At 35.5% G+C, this 19099-nt stretch overlaps 1 protein-coding gene across 4 annotated transcripts in view; it reads right to left on the minus strand.

Annotated features, from left to right (window-relative positions):
* Nucleotides 1-17342, minus strand: part of LOC139963750 (laminin subunit alpha-3-like) — a 35428-nt gene extending 18086 nt beyond the window's left edge. The window contains exons 1-13 of one of the 4 annotated variants that reach the window (XM_071964863.1): nt 17101-17342; nt 13118-13473; nt 9423-10054; nt 8911-9089; nt 7675-7842; nt 6396-6563; nt 5828-5976; nt 5025-5176; nt 4365-4514; nt 3420-3760; nt 2019-2153; nt 1016-1156; nt 188-509 (exon numbers count right to left, since the gene is read on the minus strand). In XM_071964863.1, coding sequence (XP_071820964.1) covers nt 188-509; nt 1016-1156; nt 2019-2153; nt 3420-3760; nt 4365-4514; nt 5025-5176; nt 5828-5976; nt 6396-6563; nt 7675-7842; nt 8911-9089; nt 9423-10054; nt 13118-13429 — 2849 coding nt within the window. In that variant the 5' untranslated portion in view covers nt 13430-13473; nt 17101-17342. Of the gene's footprint in view, nt 1-187; nt 510-1015; nt 1157-2018; nt 2154-3419; nt 3761-4364; nt 4515-5024; nt 5177-5827; nt 5977-6395; nt 6564-7674; nt 7843-8910; nt 9090-9422; nt 10055-13117; nt 13474-13906; nt 14010-16887; nt 17046-17100 lie in introns of those variants that run through there. The other 3 variants (XM_071964862.1, XM_071964861.1, XM_071964865.1) reach the window with 3 other exon arrangements.
* Nucleotides 17343-19099: the final 1757 nt, after the last annotated feature.

The raw sequence follows: 19099 nt of genomic DNA on the forward strand, positions 1-19099 counted from the left end.
ATTGATATAGTTGCAGAATTTAGACTGCAATAAACTCATCATCCCAACATGAATCACACCTACTGTTGATTAAAATTCTTTCTTAGACCAAGTAAATGGGACCAAAGGGGGTTACACATATAGTAGTCAATACTACTACAGGCTTATTAACTACTACAGGCTTAACTACTACAGGCTACAAACTTACAGGCAGCCATCTGAGGTAAACTGATAGAATCCAGGCTGACATTGGTCACACTTTTCTCCGGCAATGGTTTCTTTACAACTGCAAACTCCAAAATCATCGCACTGCATGTCCGTAGAACCTTGAAGGCTACAGTTACAAGGGGCACATCCCTGCAGATTATCCATTGGGTAGTAGTTGACCAGACAGCTCCTACATTGCAAGTCACTTTCTAAATTTAGGGTGTTACTCTCCCCATTCTCGGCCACTCCCTCTTTACACATACACTGTCCTGTAATGTAGTCACATGCTCCATTGACTGCAAAGGATTCACTACAATTGCATGCTGGGAAGGATTGGAAGAAAGAGATGAATTTGAGACATCTACAAGATTGTGTTAAAGTAGAATTCAGTCACATGAAAATCCAAACACCAAGCAAACAAACAAACACTGGCAGTTTTTTTTCAGCAGGAAAGCAAAGTTTGTTCGGTAACTTTCTTCATGTATAAAGATGTGTGGTGACATGACAAAATAAATGTGCTAAAGACATGTTAGTTGCACAATTGTGTTAGACGTGGGCAATGGATTGTACTTTCTTTGAATTATTCCATACGGCTACAGCTCTTCAAACTTGAAGCAGTATTTTGCCATTTGCAGAGCTACTCTGGAACAGTGGCAAACTATCAATATGTGGTTTGTAAATCTATGCGGTTTGTAAAACTATCAATATGCAGTTTGTAAATCCAACCAAGGCTATGTGCAACTGTATCAACATGGAATGAATAACAAACATTAAACACAAAGAAATTAAACTTGAAATGTCTGCTCCAGCTGACTGAATGCACCCTTACCTACACAGCCCTCTGGTCCAAAGTTATAATAACCAGGTAGGCAATAATCACATCTACGTCCACCAACCGCAGCTTTGCAAAGACACTGGCCACCTTGGTCACAGTATTCAAGAATAGATCCTGTAGTATCACAGCCACACGCTGAAAGAAATGCAGAGTAAAAACATGACCAAAAACAAATACAAACATTTCCCATCCAACCACATGTATGGGAAATATAAAGAGCAAGACACATCATTTATCTGTGTTAGTCCTGGTGGCCTAAGCATCTGTGTTACTCTGCAGGGTTTCAGAAAAAAAGAAATCATGTAAATCTAGTGATATGAGTTAACAAAAGACTGATAAATATTCACAAAATGACACACAGAGGTTCAACTAAATTAGAAACTAACAGACATGCCATGGAAAGATGGATCAGATATGGTCAAACAACTCAGAACAGAGTACTTTATATGAAATAGGCATCTTGCACTCCTTGAGAGTTGCTGAATAAATAGAGAACACAAGATGTCGGATGTTACCCACATGAATTGGCTTGTAAAACCTGTCTCGAATAAAATGGCAATTCATCAATACAATTCATCATTTTTGTCCCGTGCCAAAAGAAAACAAAACCTTTGCCATTTTAAAAAGGATAGATTTCCCCAATTGTTTAAAGTTTCATTAATTAAGTCTATGGGAATTCTCACGAATGAATGTATGGAGCAACTCATCAAATGTTACACATTATATGGCATAAGTTAGTAAGATAAATTCACAATATTCTGCACTTCCAGAGCATATACCCAACAACCTTTTCCAGGCTGACCATAAATCTCTACAGATGTTCTTCACAACCATGTTCAATTTCACATATCAAAGAATGCATAATGACGTTTGGGCTGGTTAAAGAGTTTTGGTTTACTGCCACATTTCTATGACTCACAGTTACATTTTTTAAGTTTCAATGTCATTCCATCTGATTTCTGTAGCACAGGGATATTTAAATGATTCAAAGACTCACGTATTGCTCCATCAAAGAGCTCAGCCATCAGAGAAGCCCCAAATCTGCTGCATGTTTCTGTATTTATTAGTTCTCTGGTCGTTAAAGATGCAGCATTCTTCTGACAAGTCTCAAAACTGAGCTGTTCTTCAACATCTACTACGAGCAAGAAATAAAATAAAATAGTAACAAAATTTATTCACGATTCAATACATTTTTGTGCCAAAGACATGTAACTTTGCAGATAATATGTGAGCATGCTGTTCTACAAAAGGATACTTTCAAAATAGCTGTGCAGAATTATATGTGAATCAAATACCTGTTGCACCAAAAGTTACCATGGAGTATGACTTGTAAGTGCAATGTATGTTTACAAGACATTGCTCTTGAGGCATTTTAGTTTGGTGAATACCATGTGACGATTTCTTTTCTATTTGACAAGTGTTTAGAGAATAACAATGCAGTAATGTAATTTCTCCACCTATTCCTGCTCCCAAGAATGCCACATAACTTCCAGAGAATAAATAAGACTGTACTCCAGCATCTCACCACTTTTTTCAAATACTGAGGAAGATGGATTCACCCACTCCATCCATCATCAGTGCAGAGAAGCCATGGGAATTGAAGTTGTTTCAAATCCACATTTTTCCAATTGCAAAAAAGAAATACTATAAATCAATGAAAGACTGTTCAACAAACACTGCACAGCAGCAAGTTTGAATCAGACAAGAGATTCTGGTTCCTAGTGCTGTTTTCTACATAGCCATAGTTACCACACCATATGTGTACAAGTTGGTGATATGTTAGTTTGCTCTCAGGATTTCATTTGCTTCATAGATTCCAGCAATTATGTGTGCTGAATGTTACTTGGCTTCTTCGTTACCTACTTGTGTTATGGTTCATAGTCATGTAGAATCATGCAGAGCAGGGTTTCCCTAACTTTATCCCCCTACGAACCCCCTGTGGATGGCAGAGTTGTCCACAAACCCCCAACTTTTTGAGACACGATCTGAGTCATTATTATACTATAATACGCATAACAGTGTTTCGCATAAGATCAAGTATCACATGCATGGTACGGTACTACTATGGCAACATATGCATAAGGAACGCGAAAAGAGTTTGTCGATAGGGTATGACTTTTGTACATTACTAAATTATATGATATATCAGATTTTAGTTCCAAAAGAGTACTCTAGTTTTAACTGTAAGAATTGTCTCATGAACCCCCTGTGATGGACTCACGCACCCCCTGGGGGTTCATTCACCCCAGTTAGGGAACCCCTGCTGTAGCGTCTGGTAGATTTATGTAGACGACAACGTGTGCGTTTCCTGTTGTCGTCATCTTTGTTACATTAGATTACCACAGATACCGCTGCAAAATGTCATGATTCCTCAGTTTTACATTACAAATTAACTCACCGGCTCGTTGAAAGACAGTGAAATTATTCGGTACTGGTAACACCAGGAGAGAATCCACATCAACTGTTTCCACACTCAGTGGTGAGGTCAGATTTAACTGAGCCTGATAAACACATGATGCTTCAAGGGAGAGAGTCTGGTTATTCGAAGCAAACCATGCTTCACCTGATCCAGGCTCAAACGTAACATCATAAACTTGGTAAATCACTTCCCCTGCGTCATATTCACAAAGGGTATTATTACTGAGCCCTGATGCATTGTGGGATACAAGGAATGTCAAGCTCACAGTCCTCGATGGAGCAGATCCATCATAAGAATATCTTACTACTGGTCTATAACTCCTGCAGCAAAAACAAAAACAACAACAGTGGTTTCATTTGTGCAACGTGACACAGCTTTTCCTTCTGAGGTATTGCTGATCTACTGGGAATAAGAATCTATTAAGGAATTATATAATCCAGTACATTCATAGAAATGTGTCACAGTATATTTGCTCTTTAAGTGTTCAATGAATGTTACATCTCCCTTAACAAAACTGCATTTTATATCTTACTTTAAAAAGAATATTTATAATATCTAACACTATTTCATACATTCTCACCATCAAGAGATAAAAACACAACAACCATATGTGTATTTTACAACAAATCAATAATAAACAGCTAAAATGAGCTGATTTGAATAAGTAAATGTAGACACACATGGGTCCTTTATTACACATTGCTATTGTAATATTTTCATTACAAGTATGAACATTTTGCAATATTTCAAAAGCAAATTTAATTAACAGCTCTCATACTAGCTGATTGTAAGACAGTAACTCACTGTGCCACATAGATACATAGTTATATAGCCTTTTGTATCTTTTTCATAAAACAACAAATTTAATGTGACAGCTCAAGAAGGCATACTAATGAAAACAGTAGAAGTAGATGATAAACTCACCTAGAAACATCACTACTTGTTGCTATGGTAATATTGTTAAAATAGATGACATCATCAGAGCTGCAGCTAAGGTATCCTTGGCCAGAGACATCATTTCTTGAAGGATCGGTCTTCGGTTGACAACTCGATAAAGTTGGCCAAGCATCAAAACTGTAACAATAAACAATAACAATAATGTAATAATAACAATAATTTAACATATGTAACAATGTAACAAATGTAACGATAATGTAACAATAATATAACAATAACAATAAACATCAATAAATGAAGATAACTGCTCAGTTATTAACACTAAAATATCTATTTATAAAACAAATCATAAATCTTTATGGTATGATCGCACCGACTATAACCTTAATGCAAGCACTGAAGCCCATGACGAGTAGAAGAAAGCAAAGACAAAATATAGTCACACAAGTAATATCTCAGTAATTATGGTTTATCTTTATATGCAAAAACTAGATGTGGAAGAAAAACAATTTTACAACCAGCAGTTAGGGTCTACTTGTTCAATTTATAGAATAAAAAATGCTATAATAATGATAATAATGAAAACTTTAGGAAACCATGAAAAGCAACTATGATGGAGAGGGAGTGGAAATATTAGGTACTGTGAATTAAAGAAAAGCCATACTAACACTGATCAGAAATACTTACTTTATGAAGTCCAATTGAGGCACAAAATAATTTGGTTGGACTGACAGACATTGAATTCCTAAGAGATTGTTTCTGCATTCACAATTACCAGATTCCTTCTGACAAATCAATGATCGTGATTGCCCAGGTTCGCAGCCACATGGACGGCATTCCTGCATGAAAAATTGAAATTACTTATACACAGGTCCAACTCATAAACAAAACTACATATAAAATTGAGCTTTTTTCCCTACATAATCTCATGACCTAGAAAATTAACTTTGCCATTTTGTTTAAGTATAAAGTGAAACCTAGGTGTATTAATACTCATGCAGGTTACTGACATCAGCTACCATGAACAAGTCGTAGAGAGTAGCTTTGCTTTTGTTTACATGTTTTTATTTTATTCCTGCTTACATTTCTGATCTACATATCTACAATCACAATTATATATTAAAGTCAGATAACCTGTGTTCCGTTTCTACCACTTTCCTTTTGCCCTATAATCATAGTTTGACATATAAAGAGTGATTATTCCAAGAGTCTCCACGGTGTATCACTTTAAAAGGTCCTCAGAATAATTCCCTAATATTTAGCATGTGTCAAAAATGATTTTCCCTCAGAAACTATTTCCAGAAATTGAGGAATGGTTAACAAGCAAACCTCTTAGAAAGAGAATTACTTGAAGGGATAGCAGTACAAGGTTTGTTGAAGTCTGAGCACAAGTGACATTACTTGACTATCTGCTGTAGCATATGTGGTACTGATAACTGATAACTTCAAGATAAAAATTCCTTCTCTCCAAGCATGTCTTTTATACTCACAGCCTCATCATCGGCAGGGAACTGGAAATATTCGTCTTTACATTGATCACAAGTCTGCCCAGTGACTGTTGACTTGCAGAGACAGTTCCCGTTTTCTTGGTCACAGCTAAAACTACCATTAATAGTTCCTTGAACATCACACTGACAAGCTAAAACAATGCAAAATCATAACATTGAGATTAGCATAGTTGTTGCTACATTTATATGATATTACACTTAACTGTATGAAAATGTATTTGTTTGCAACTCCTACCTTTACATGAATTTGTAGGATACATTAGACTTCCATCCATTTCAAAATGAATTTCAGGCTTTAAAATAGTGCATGTTTGTTTGTAACAAACTTTATTCCTGTATGAAGCAATGAGTTCTGCATTATAAAGAGACACAAAAGGCTGCTTTGATTCAGCTGATGATGTCACACATTCAGCCATTGCCAGGTACAGTAATAAAGTAACACCATAAATGAAACGTTTGTCAACTTTCTTTTAAGCAATTCAGATCTGTCATTGGACAGTCAAAACTCTCCAACAATTAAGAACAATTAATGATAAACTTGACTACAAACCTTGACATACTCCTGAAGATAGTCCATAGTAGCCATCAACACATCGATCACATGACCTGCCAGTTACATTAGTCTTACAAGGGCACTGACCAACAGGATCACCATCAACAGTCAGCTGATTGCATGCTGTAGAGTTCTCCACAGACCCAATTACATCACAGGCACAATCTATGGGGGAAACATGACACCAAAGTCAGAAAACAAATCATGCATGAACCCAGGAGGATAACTACCATTCAAGAGGGTTACACTGATCAGCCACTTACACACTTTTCTTGCACTATTTCAAACCTTTTTATAATTGATCTTTTGCTACATTATATTAAGATATATATAAATTACTTATTTCCAGAAGAGGAACTGTTAACAAGCAATTCTGATAAGAGTAATAGAATATATATATATAAACTTTCGTTTATAAATATGGTCACGTTCGGTGATCATGCACCTAAGAAGAGCTAGTTTTGCTCGAAAGCTCTTTCCTATATATATATATATATATATATATATATATATATATATATATATATATATATACATATATATATATATATATATATATATATATAATTGAAACCGTAGTGAGTGGAAATATATATATATATATCATTTTCTAATTCTAAATTTATATATGTGGACAATAAGCAGAATCTTATCTGAATAATTATTCCCTTTTATCAGCAATTTAATATCAAAATTCTTGCAATACTTCACTTGTGTAGAGTACTAACTAGCCTGTTTGAATTAGCCTTGTGGTTTGTGAGATCTGCTTCTATAAACAATAGAGATGTATACACAACAACAATGTGCTGCACCTTTTTCTGTTTCCTGCAAGCACATGTTTTGCTAGTCAGTTTTCACTTATGCATTCATATTTAATGTATGACACAAAACAAATTTTTATATCATCCAATAAGTTAGACATTTCTGTCATGAAAGAATCTTTTAAGCAAATTGACTCCATTTTGTTTACCATCGATATTGTAAGATAAATGTAATATATATGCGATACATTTCTTTTATGACATTATTGTGGAATCGGTTTGGATAGCAAATACTTGAACATAAATGCCAGTAACAAAGATTGTCCCAATAAGATGGCTTTTGTACTGTTCCCCTAATTTTTGGCATTTATATATAGAATCCATTTACTTGCTTCAAACTGATGCTCATTATTTGATAAGAACATCAGTGTAATTTACTGTTTCAACACCTGTTTTCTTAAACTTCTATTATCTCTCAAAAAATATTTTTTGTTCTTTGGTTGATTGATACTTACCTACACATCTGTCTACATCATCAATTGCTACACTCATATTAGGATAGAAGCCCTCAGTACACAGATGACAGAATACTCCAGCTGTGTTGTCTTTACAGTCATCACAAACTCCATATCCTACTGTAGCATTGTAAGTACAACTAGTAGCATGTCCATAGCAGGTACACTCTAAAAGAGAACACACAAGATTAAAAACAGCAAGTGAAAACAGTTTTCAATTATAAATAAAACATGCTCTCTTTGAAAACGGGTTCCTAAACATTTTGGAAAGTAAAATTTCCTGACTTTACCACAGCATAATGACAATATATACTATAAACGTTGCATGGGATATGAGATTTGGACAAATTTTAAGAAGCCATTTTGGAAAATTCATTCATTTTCTATTACTCTTGCATTTACATTTTCCTAGGCCTGGAAATGCTTCAAGTTTCTGACACTTATCCAGGTATTCCATGACTTTGGGAATTTTGTATATAATTGTATAATACACTGATATTTCTCTTCTTATACCAAAATTTCACTACAAATAAGCCATAGTGTTCAAAAAATAAATTGCAACAAAACAACTAAAATTTCTTTCCAAAAAAAAAAAAAACCTTCCACATATTGATTACCATATCAATGATACTGATGGGAATGAGCCAAACATAGAGAGGTTTTAAATGGAACTTGAACAAGACAATATCTAATTAAGTTGGCACAGGATCCAGCAATCAACAAAATATTTGGTATATACTTAACACATATAGACAGATTACACAAAGGGCCCTGCATTATTGAATTAGCAACAGCTGTTGCAGTTTCTATGCTAATTTCAATGGAATCCATGATTTTTTTTGAGGTTTGTTATCCATTCAATATTTCACAAAAGGCTTGTTCCATTTCAAAAGTTATTGCATAGATATCTTATATTACAAGTTTCCAAGAAGCTGTAAATCCTGACCGCCTTAAAGATATATTCACATTGGACATCATATGATTGAACCGTTTTATATAATTTACAACAAGTTGTGTTTTTATCTAAAGTCAATATATCCAGCTACACAATAAGAGGTGAAATGTTAAATTTAGGCAGTGCTGGTCAAAAAATTTGTTTTAATTCATTTTAATGAGCTTAATACAACAACAAAAAAAGTGTCTAACTTCATTTATAAAGTGTGCCAAAACCTCTTTACATACATCATTAATCAACAAGTAGAAAGTCAACTTGCATATAGTACTTAAGCAGCTTACTTTGACATTCATTTGCAGATCCTGTTGGGTATGGAACAAGAGATCCTTTCTGCCAAGGTCTATTGTTGTAGAGGGGCAGGCATTGTTCACAATTCATCCCCATTGTGTTGTGCTGGCAGTCACAAGATATCCCATCATCAGCCTCAGTGCAGAATGCACTGTGTAAATTACAATCGCATCTGGAATAACAAAATCATAACAAGCGTCATTGGGAAGATGGACATACTAGTACTCTAAGACACACCTTGCAGCACATTGATTTGTAGCCTTCATCAAATACTTATGCATTTTCACAGTTAATGAATTTTTCAGACGGAAAGATATTTTATGAAAAAGTCTGTACTTTTTCCCTGCACTGTCCTATTCCTCAAAGTCATGTAAAATAATGCATATTAAGTCAAATTCAAGTTAGGTAACTGTGTTAGACATAGAAACAAACTATGATGTAGATAGAAATAAAATGAAATGTTACAGTTAGAAGGGCAAGGAGTAATAAAGTTAGCAAAACTCACATTAGGAAGACACCAAAGTCAGAGATTGCGTAGTAATACTTGACCAAGTTCAGTATTTGTCCCGAGTGTTCTAGACCGTCTGTAGCTGGATAGAGAAGCCTTATTCGTAGGTCGGTGATGCTTAGAAACCGTAGAAACTCGGTATTGTTCTCCATGGCTTGTATGATTACTTCAGGGGACCTGCTAGCACTCAAAAGACTGTATCTGCTCGAGACATCAAACTCAACTATTCCCCCCGAATGGGGAAGGGGGTTACTGTATCCTTCTGTGCATATGACTTCTGTCGGGTCGTTCAACTGACGAACAGTCGATGCAGACATGCTGAAGACAGAGCAGTCTTGGGCAAAGTACTGATAAACATCCCAAGACTGTCCGTTATCCAATGACTTCTCCAGCACCATCGACTGCGGACGCCCTGACTGGAAGGTTATGACAATGTCGCTGTTAAGTTTATAGGTATGGTTCAAGGACAAGGTGAGATTAACCTCCAGCGGTATCGGGTAATCATACCAAGAGATGGACTGCCACCAGGTACCGTCGGCCAGCGAAGGTTCTTGGTCGTACACGTACTCTGGAGGATGGGCAAGAGTTTCGTTGGAAGTATTACAGATGCTACATCGAAAGTTAAAATCCTAAGAAAAGACAGAAAAGAATAATTAAAATATAACTGCCTCAGAAGAGTGTTTGTTCCAACAACAACAAATCCTGAGCTTAGTTCTGCATCACATATGTTATCATAGGAGAGGCTTCAGTAATACACTCTCTGAAAGTAATATTGCGAACAGTGTTTATAGGGGGCTGTGCTGTGTTAGTACAATGTTCATCATTTCACTCTTGAAAGTAACAACTGAACTGATCTTAAGAACAAACTTATGAATTCTCAAAGACATCATGATACTTCCTTTTCAATTGCGGTCATATCTTACATTCCTTCGGCTTCTTCGTTAGAAATTACTAATATTATGAGATGTCACCAGTTGAGAGAAAGTGTGATAAATCTCCATTGTACTTCAAGTATATCCTATACGATATATTTGAAGTACAAGAAGATTTGGTATATAGGACTTCTATATGTACAGAAAGGTCACATACAATAGTAGCTACAGGACTGTATGGTATATTGAGTAGGTAGTGATCAGTGGGATTTGTCTACAATGGTATATTCCCACTACATTCAGAATTTAAACTCACTTTAAAGTCTAATACAATTTTTCTGATGTTCTCAACAGTGTCCTTATTGTTAGAACCATAAGATTCTAAACTAATTAAGCATCACAAACCAAAAATCTAACCACATGTGTACATGATTACTATACATGTAGGAATTTCTTGTTATTGATTTCTCCATCCCTTGTCTACTAATCCCCTTACATCTATCTCTTTGTGTTCACCATGCTCATTAACCTGTCTGTATTCTGTGCGTGTTTTTGTCCCTTCTGTTACTGTTACTTGTTATTTAGCCTTTGAAGAAGATCCTGCTAGGATCGAAACATCAGGTCAACTTACTTTTACACATTCTCCTACACAGGCTCTCTAGTGGATAAGCAGTTTGCTAACAGTTTTATTTTATTTTAATTTCTTGTTACTCTAATTTGAACTGGATACATGAATTAGGTGCCTTGGACTGATGGCAATAAACTAACCACACATGCAGTAAATATAGTCTTAGGAGCAAAATGAAAATTCATTCCAAAAAGCCACAGAAATATTCTACCTTGCAGCATAAATTTGCAATGTTATTACAATCTAGTCATCTGCACTTAATTTCCAAGAAAAATATATAACAATCACCAATATTCATTCTATTAAATTCAGAGTTATCTCTTCTGATTTGGATTTGCTATCAATTCTCTTTCAGGTACATATCAATACTGGTTGCTATAGTAACTGACACATCTGATCAAACAATTGTGCCAAGACAACTTGCTAATTATTCCCATGCTGTTTTAATTAGACCGATCCCTGTGTATGCTGTAATGAGAGAGCCACACCTGTGCTGGTATTGATAAAGGGGGAAGGACAATATGAGTCATTATTAAACTTGTACTAAAAAGGTTTCAAAGTGTCCAGTAACAATATAGTGTGCAGAAGATGAGAAGTTATGCAATATATGCAAACTCCATGCATAGATGTACAGTTCTTTGAAAAATCATTACACTGGCAAATTTACATGAATTTTTCAGACTTCGCAGTGGTTTTCATTGACTTGTGAATATCAATGCAAATATTTCTACTAAAAGCTTTTGCGTAAAAAGTAGAGAATGCCCAAAGTGTGCTAAATTTTCCACTTTGTACTTCGTTTTGAACAAAATTATGTTTGCACCTTATTTTTGTTTGCCACAAAAGTTTCAGAAGCGGGAACCGTGGGGACCCTCCATGGATCCACTGCTGGCCATGACAATGGGTGGTCACTTAGGGTTCAGGATAAATTACATTTTCATCACAGCTTCTAACAGAAAAGTATGACTACATTGATAGCTAGATGCAGGGCACATTTTGTGTCAAACATGTAATGAAAAAACTCCACTTCATGTTTGGTTCCATCAAGCCCATTGTTGTCACTATTTGCTTGCTTTCACTTGTGACACTTGATAAGCCAAACTTGAAAAGAAAGACTTAAGAATGCTTTCACTGTACCACAATGATTCTTTTTCATAAAGTTAAGAGGTATATACATGAATAAATTTATCATGTATGTCTGTGCAATACGTACTCACATAATATATATAAACAATGAAACTTAATTTACTAAAGCAACTGTAACGTACTGGTTAGGGTGTGATATTTCAAATCCTGTCCAATACCAGATTTGCTAGATTCAGCCAAAATATCTGCCTGGAATTGCCAAAGGATTTACTAGATTTTGGGAATTCACATAATCCAACAGTTTCTTTAGGGTAAGAATGGAGGCACGTTGTACTACAGTATTTACAAAAAAGAGTTAATGAAAGTTCTGTTATTTGCTCATTTAGTACGACAAGTGCAATACATTTTCTTCCAAAAGTACATTCGTTTCATTAGTAAAAGATATCTATACTTGGTATTGGTAATGTCATGTGTGTGTCATGTTTTGGCTTTTCAACAACAACTAATGCTCCATAGCTTGCAGGAACTTTATACTTGGTAAATAGATGACCCTTAGTGAATTTGTGGCTCTTTTTATTGCTAGAGGGCAAAGATCATTGGAGATCACCAATGACCATCATATGAAAACAAGCTCAGACACTCAATAACAAACCTTTTGGTGCATAGTTTGGTGGTTGGTGACCTCTAATGAATACTAGCTAATTCTGATAGAGGTCAAAGGTCTTCTAAGCAGATGCTGCATGAACAATTCTTAGCTGCTAATGTGTTTTTGAAAAAATATTGAAGCATGCCTACTCTAAAGAATTAACAAAGGCAGGGATCAAAGACTACTAATATCATTCAGTACTGTTTGAACCAAGTATAGATGTACAACAAGATGCAGACAGAACTTGCTCAATGAATAAAGACAATTTTTTTATCATTCAAAAACCTCAATAGTCTCTAATACTCCATTTTAAGTTAAACGCTTCCTGTTTGACTGAATACAGGAATTGGTTAACTTAAAAATCGAGTATTTTACCAATTAACTGTACCTGTTTAAAACAACTAATGCTTTGTGAGGTATCATGTATTAATTAATAAACAAGTTATCTAGAGAGTATATTTACCAATGTACAATATATTGATCGATCCAATATATCTTCGAGGCCACATGTCGATGACTCTGGTTCCACTTGAGGATTGACTTGAAGGAGAAAGAGATGTTCTGCTGTCCCCATGCACGCCAGGTACTCCTTGGTACCATTAGCATACGTCCTCTCACATTCCTGTTCTATCAGGAAGTCTTGACTGTATAAAAGGCTCGGAAATACTATGACAATTATAATGGCAAGCAGGGCAAATTTCATCTTTGGCATGGCAAGGCTTGGGATCCCTACTCTAGCACCTCCTGGCCAGTACCTCATATTATAAATTTCCATGACAGTTGGTTTCTTCAATTTACTTATATCATGACATTGTGGTTCTGTTAAAAGAAATATAAAAATAGACAAATAACTTTTACAGCTATTGTAATGATTTGTTCAATATTACATTTTGTGGGCATACAACTATCTCTAACTGATTTCCCTCCGAAAGTCTTTGAACTCTATAAAGGATACATCGGATTCATTTTCTGACAGTAATGGATCAACATCAGCACTTTAGACCTGGCACAGTTTGTTTATATCTTGATGATTAGCAAGTTGTTTGATTTCGTATCCCCAAAAAGCATCAGTTGTTAAATTTTAAAAAATCACTTGTTGTTCACTTCTTAATTAACAGTAACTATCAGAAATGTTGGTTCTATGAGGGCAGGTTTTCAATTTCTTGACTTCATAATATTGTTAATGCTTGCTGAGGAATATCCTATTGAGGCAAATGCATCTATAAGGAAAACGTAGCACATGTATACTTACAATGCAAGATAATCCAAAACAAAGGTATGTGATAAACTCACAGTCGGCTGATAATCACACACAAACAGCAGTTAAAATATTATCAAACAAGCAACGAATAAAAATGAAAACAGGTGCAGTTCTTTCAGATACTGTACATCCCAATTCATACAAACAGACAGGAGCTAATAATCAATAGCATTGTGCCACATGAGACTGCAATTAACATACGACTGAAACTTAATTTGCATACATACATGTTTAAATACAACTCTGAAATTAATGACACTTATAATAAAGATAAGCAGGATATATTTTTAATGGTGATCAGACCATCCCAGATGACTTATTTTCTGGTTGTCTGATAGAAGACTAGTGGTTTTAGGCATATAACATTTCCATGTCAATTGCTCTGCAAACAGGCTGCACCCACCAAAATAGGAATAGAAACTTCCCCCAGCTGAAGCACATCCAGGTTAAAACTAGTGCTAACTACCCAACAACAAGCAAGAATTTATGAAGTTGCAAAAACAGATCAGATTTGTCATAATTTTTTGTGATACAAGTCAACAAAATGCTGTGGAAACTGATAGAAACAACAGAAATGACATCAGTGTTTTTTAAGAAATCATTACAGCTGCTAACAATATTATTTCCATGCTTTGTGACAAATAAATTAGTTCTGCACATTCCCTTGTAGAATTTGGTTGCTACACAGCAAAAGTAACTTTAGAGTGATCAAATGATTTGCAAAGGGTTTTGTGTACAAATTAGCAGAGGTCTATGATAAAATATTTAAAGTCAGCAAGGACTGTCAGCCAATCAAATGATACCAAATATGTTCTGACAATTCACAAATCTCCATAATGAGCCATATTTTGCCCTGCACAACATATGAGTACTGATCAATGCACTATTATGGCTACAATTAATATCTTTGCTGAAATATGTTCATAACATGGCACTTGTCTACACAACTCATTACTTTCATAGCCCCATGCATGTAGGCCTAAGGATGATAATTTTCTAATGTGAAACTTATGAAATCACTTGTTTCTCGGACTAAAGAGGAAGTTTGAAATTAAATAAGTTCTTTAAATAAGTTCTCGCCGAAAGTCCAGCCTTATGGAGAAAAACCAAAGTGGGACTTTTTCCGATCGCATGGCCGTGTAACAAACCAAAAAAGATAATGGGAGCAGTCTAGTCTAACCAGTGTTAATTCACTCTACTTGTATCGCAAATAAGCTTGCACATAAATTCTCACCTGATACTGTCACTCTCTAACCATGTGGCAGCCTAACAACACACTCTGTCAATGGGATAATCAGCATAACCATTTATTTACTCACTGAAATTGTGTCGCAGTTAGCTGGCACTAAAGTTATCCACAGTTTAGACTACTGTAATGCAGAGATTGACGTTACGGTCAATGGTCTTTGTAGTTAGCATAAATGTGTGGAATAGCTTAATTATTGTTTTGCTTGACTTTTGGTATGGCAATATGGATTTTCCAAAGTTCTTGGGGCACACATTTTTAATGCAATGGCTGATTCACTTTTTCAATCATACTTGCGTACCACTCGTTGAACAAGGCTAATAATGTACAGGCCCAGGTAAAGGCTATATTAATGTGCTGTTTTTTTATCGAACTTTCAAGTAGCCAATGTCACGATAGTTGATAAATGACCAAGAAATTTTATTTGTGAGTTTGATAACTCGGAAAATTTGCAAGAATTATATAAAATATTGAATCTGTGCTCATTACTGAGGCTGGCTATCAGCTGGTGTATATTCAGCCGTGGGACCAATATGCAAATGCATAATGAGCAAGTAGTGCAAGATTTCCGTCGGCCTGGTCATGGGGGTTAGATTTGCGAGGCATCCCTAAGTATATTGCCTATTTTCTGTAAGTTGCTCCACTAAACGGGAATATTTGTTTATGATCACACTATTATGTGCTTGGCATGACTTGTAGGTTAAATGGTTAGTTTAAGAAAATTCAACTCAAGTATCTTTGCGGTTGCAGGGGAATACTGCTCAAAGAACTAAGAGACTCTAAGAAATGTTTCGTTACTCAACGTGTATTTAAGTAACAATAAGCGAGGGTGTATTGTTAAGGGGTATTTGTTGAACCCTTGTATGGGGGTTTGACAATGGTGATTTCCAACCCCCCTTTCAGTTCATGAAGGAAAAGGTCCTATTTTTAGGTGGACGAACGCTGTGGATATTTCTTGTAAAGTTTTCACAGTGCAAGCTAATAGCGAGAGAGGGTTAGTGTTAATCCATTACAATATTATCCTTTATTTGCACATACATTGTAACGTTTTTGTTAAGTGGTCTATAAGAATCGATTGAGAAGGTTCAAGTTTTGTTACGCTATTCTTAGTATCGTTTAGCCTGTGTTCTAGCAAACAAGTCCTAACATAATTGTGCTTCCATTAGTTAAGTGCATACTTGCATAAGTGCTTAACTGTGTAAGTGTGAAGGTGATTTACTTTATCATATGAATTTATTTTTGTTTACTTAATATACTTTACATGTGATCTCTGTAAAAGTCAGTCATTGCATGCCATAATCTGTGATTATTTACATCTGTACCAAGCAAGAATCAGTGATTGAGTCCATTAATAAATTAGAGATACAGGTACCCTTAATTTTCCTCTTCTTCATTTCTTTTCTCAATATGTGTAGAAGATTAATTATTACAGTAAGTTCAAACTGACCAGATCTTTAGAGGAACTGTTATAGGATTATAGGATTAATTATAAGAGCTATAGGATTAAGTGGTCTAGCGTTATCAGGCCTTTGGCTAATGAAGCCTGTTATATATACTAGGTATGAAGTATCATGATGAGTAGGTATCCTAACCCTAGCCTATGGAGTAATACCACTTCTACTAAGTACACTAGGCAGTGTTAGTAATAATACTACTTTACTAAATAATGGGGTCTCTGCCAAGTACCAGTTACAACTAATGCTTATCAATCATATCGTATTCATACTTCTCCCACGGGCGAACTTGCCATATTTTGAACTTTCATGAAAACTGAAACACATGGGATGCTACCGATGTACCCTCTCTGAACTATCCGTGTATTCGGTGGTGAAAAACTGAAATCACTGTGCCCAAAGTCTCGCCGATCTGCTACAGTTAACCAACTAGCATTTCATAGCGTCCTTTGCTACGCAACAAGACGCTTACTAAGTTACTGTACCTGTTTGACCTGTCAGTGTCAGGCTACCATCAAAACTGTGATGAGACGTTTGTTACAAATTCAGCTATTTCTGCATCATTTCACTTTGTCCAACAGGAAATCGGTTTGCAATGTGGAAACCCAATACCAATGATGGCATATATTTTTCCAATTGTGAAGAACCTGGTAAAGAATCGAATTTTATGATGCACGAAACGTAACGATGTTCTTGTTACTGTGATCCTGTATTCAGTACAGTGACGGGCTGTAAAAAAATTCAAACTCAATTATGCTACGGTAGCTTTAGAGTGCCACTATGATTTGAATATATCTAACACTTATATGCGAACATGTTGATATATGACAGTTTGCACAAGACTGTATATGTAATAACTCGTCATTTTGAACATTTTCATAAAATTATCATATTATACATTTGAAGTAAGTGTCAACATCTTAACACGTTGAACCAGACAGCAAAACTGCAGTGTGGTTTCGATGATGCTACATGAATAATCTTATATGAATGTGACACACTAGACATACTATGTTTTACCAAAATGTCAGATAATCGTGTATTGTGGATTTGTTTTCTGCAGATCAACTCTAAAGGGGTCTTGTGTCATTAACTTATAAAGTTTAATATCGCGAAACTCGAAATAAAGCGGTTAGCCTAAAACTTGTTCAAGTTTGTTATTATTAGGCTATAGTAATGTAATGCTCTTATATATAGACTTCAGATGGGAATGTCTCATGTTAGTAGTCTACCTGGATCGCTATTGTACTATGCTCTACTGTGTATGGATTGCCTGCGCATATCCAAACCGTCGTGATATCGATGTTTTGATAAACATTTTATTTTATTTTAATTGGTTGAGAAATTAATATATGAACACAACTTATTTATGAATGCCTTTTAAAACACATTACGTACTTGGTAAGTTCAAACAGTTCCCCGTAATAAATTGTTATTTTAGACCTTAAATGATACTTTCGCTTTAAATTTATACATGCTCGGTGAAGTTTGTGAACAATCTCCGCACATGAAAACTTCCCGTGTATAATACACGTGCAGATAGAGAAACATTTTACAAACTTAATTCGCAAACGAGGCGACAGTTAATATTCGTAAACAGCGCCTGGTCATTTCCCCCAACGTAACTACATCCCAAACCTGAATTTTGTATTTGGCACTGAATCTCGACAATTGAGAAATACGACAGAAAACTTCAACAACCGAAGCAAATATCTACCTTAAGCCTAATCCCTATGACTCACGTCGGTATCGTTCCCTCCAATAGCAACGTCCTATGTACAGTAGTGAGCGACACAATAGCTATAGGCAATTTGTTCATGACTTCTGAATTAGGATTCTACGGATGCCCATAAGCTAATTACGGTAAATACGGTAGATTATGCATGAGACAAGGTTTCCACAATTTGGCGTCTGGTGACTCCATTTGACCGTTTACCTCCATGAAAAATTATTTGTTTCTTTGTAATGAACGTGTCATGACTACATACTAAATATAAGATAGGTCCAAGCATCCCTTCTTGAGATATCGTGTTTACAAGATTGTCACATTTTGACCCCTGGTGACCCCAAATGAACTTTGACCTCTATTAAAAACAATAGCCTTCTTTCTTTAATATGGTACTCCTTCACACTAAATATGAGATTGAAAAGCAAATAAGGTTCTGTTTCTCAATGTTGTACACCTACTCACCAAATATGAGGTTGGTCCACGCCTCCTTTCTTGAGATATCGTGTTCAAGCAATTGCAAGGTGTCACACACACATACGCACACACACACCCATCCATGACTATATACATAGGTTACGAAAACAGCGAAACCAAAAATTGTTGAATTGACGAAATGCAATTAATTGTCATTTAAAAAAAAATATCCAGAAAGATATATAAACTTTGAGGTAGTCAGCAAGTTAATATTCCGTCGGACGGGATAACACAAGTAAGCATTTTATCGTTTTCTGTTTGTTTTTGTACAAGACATTTTC

This window comes from Apostichopus japonicus, chromosome 22 (genome assembly GCF_037975245.1).
Source record: "Apostichopus japonicus isolate 1M-3 chromosome 22, ASM3797524v1, whole genome shotgun sequence".
Classification (NCBI taxonomy): domain Eukaryota; kingdom Metazoa; phylum Echinodermata; class Holothuroidea; order Aspidochirotida; family Stichopodidae; genus Apostichopus; species Apostichopus japonicus.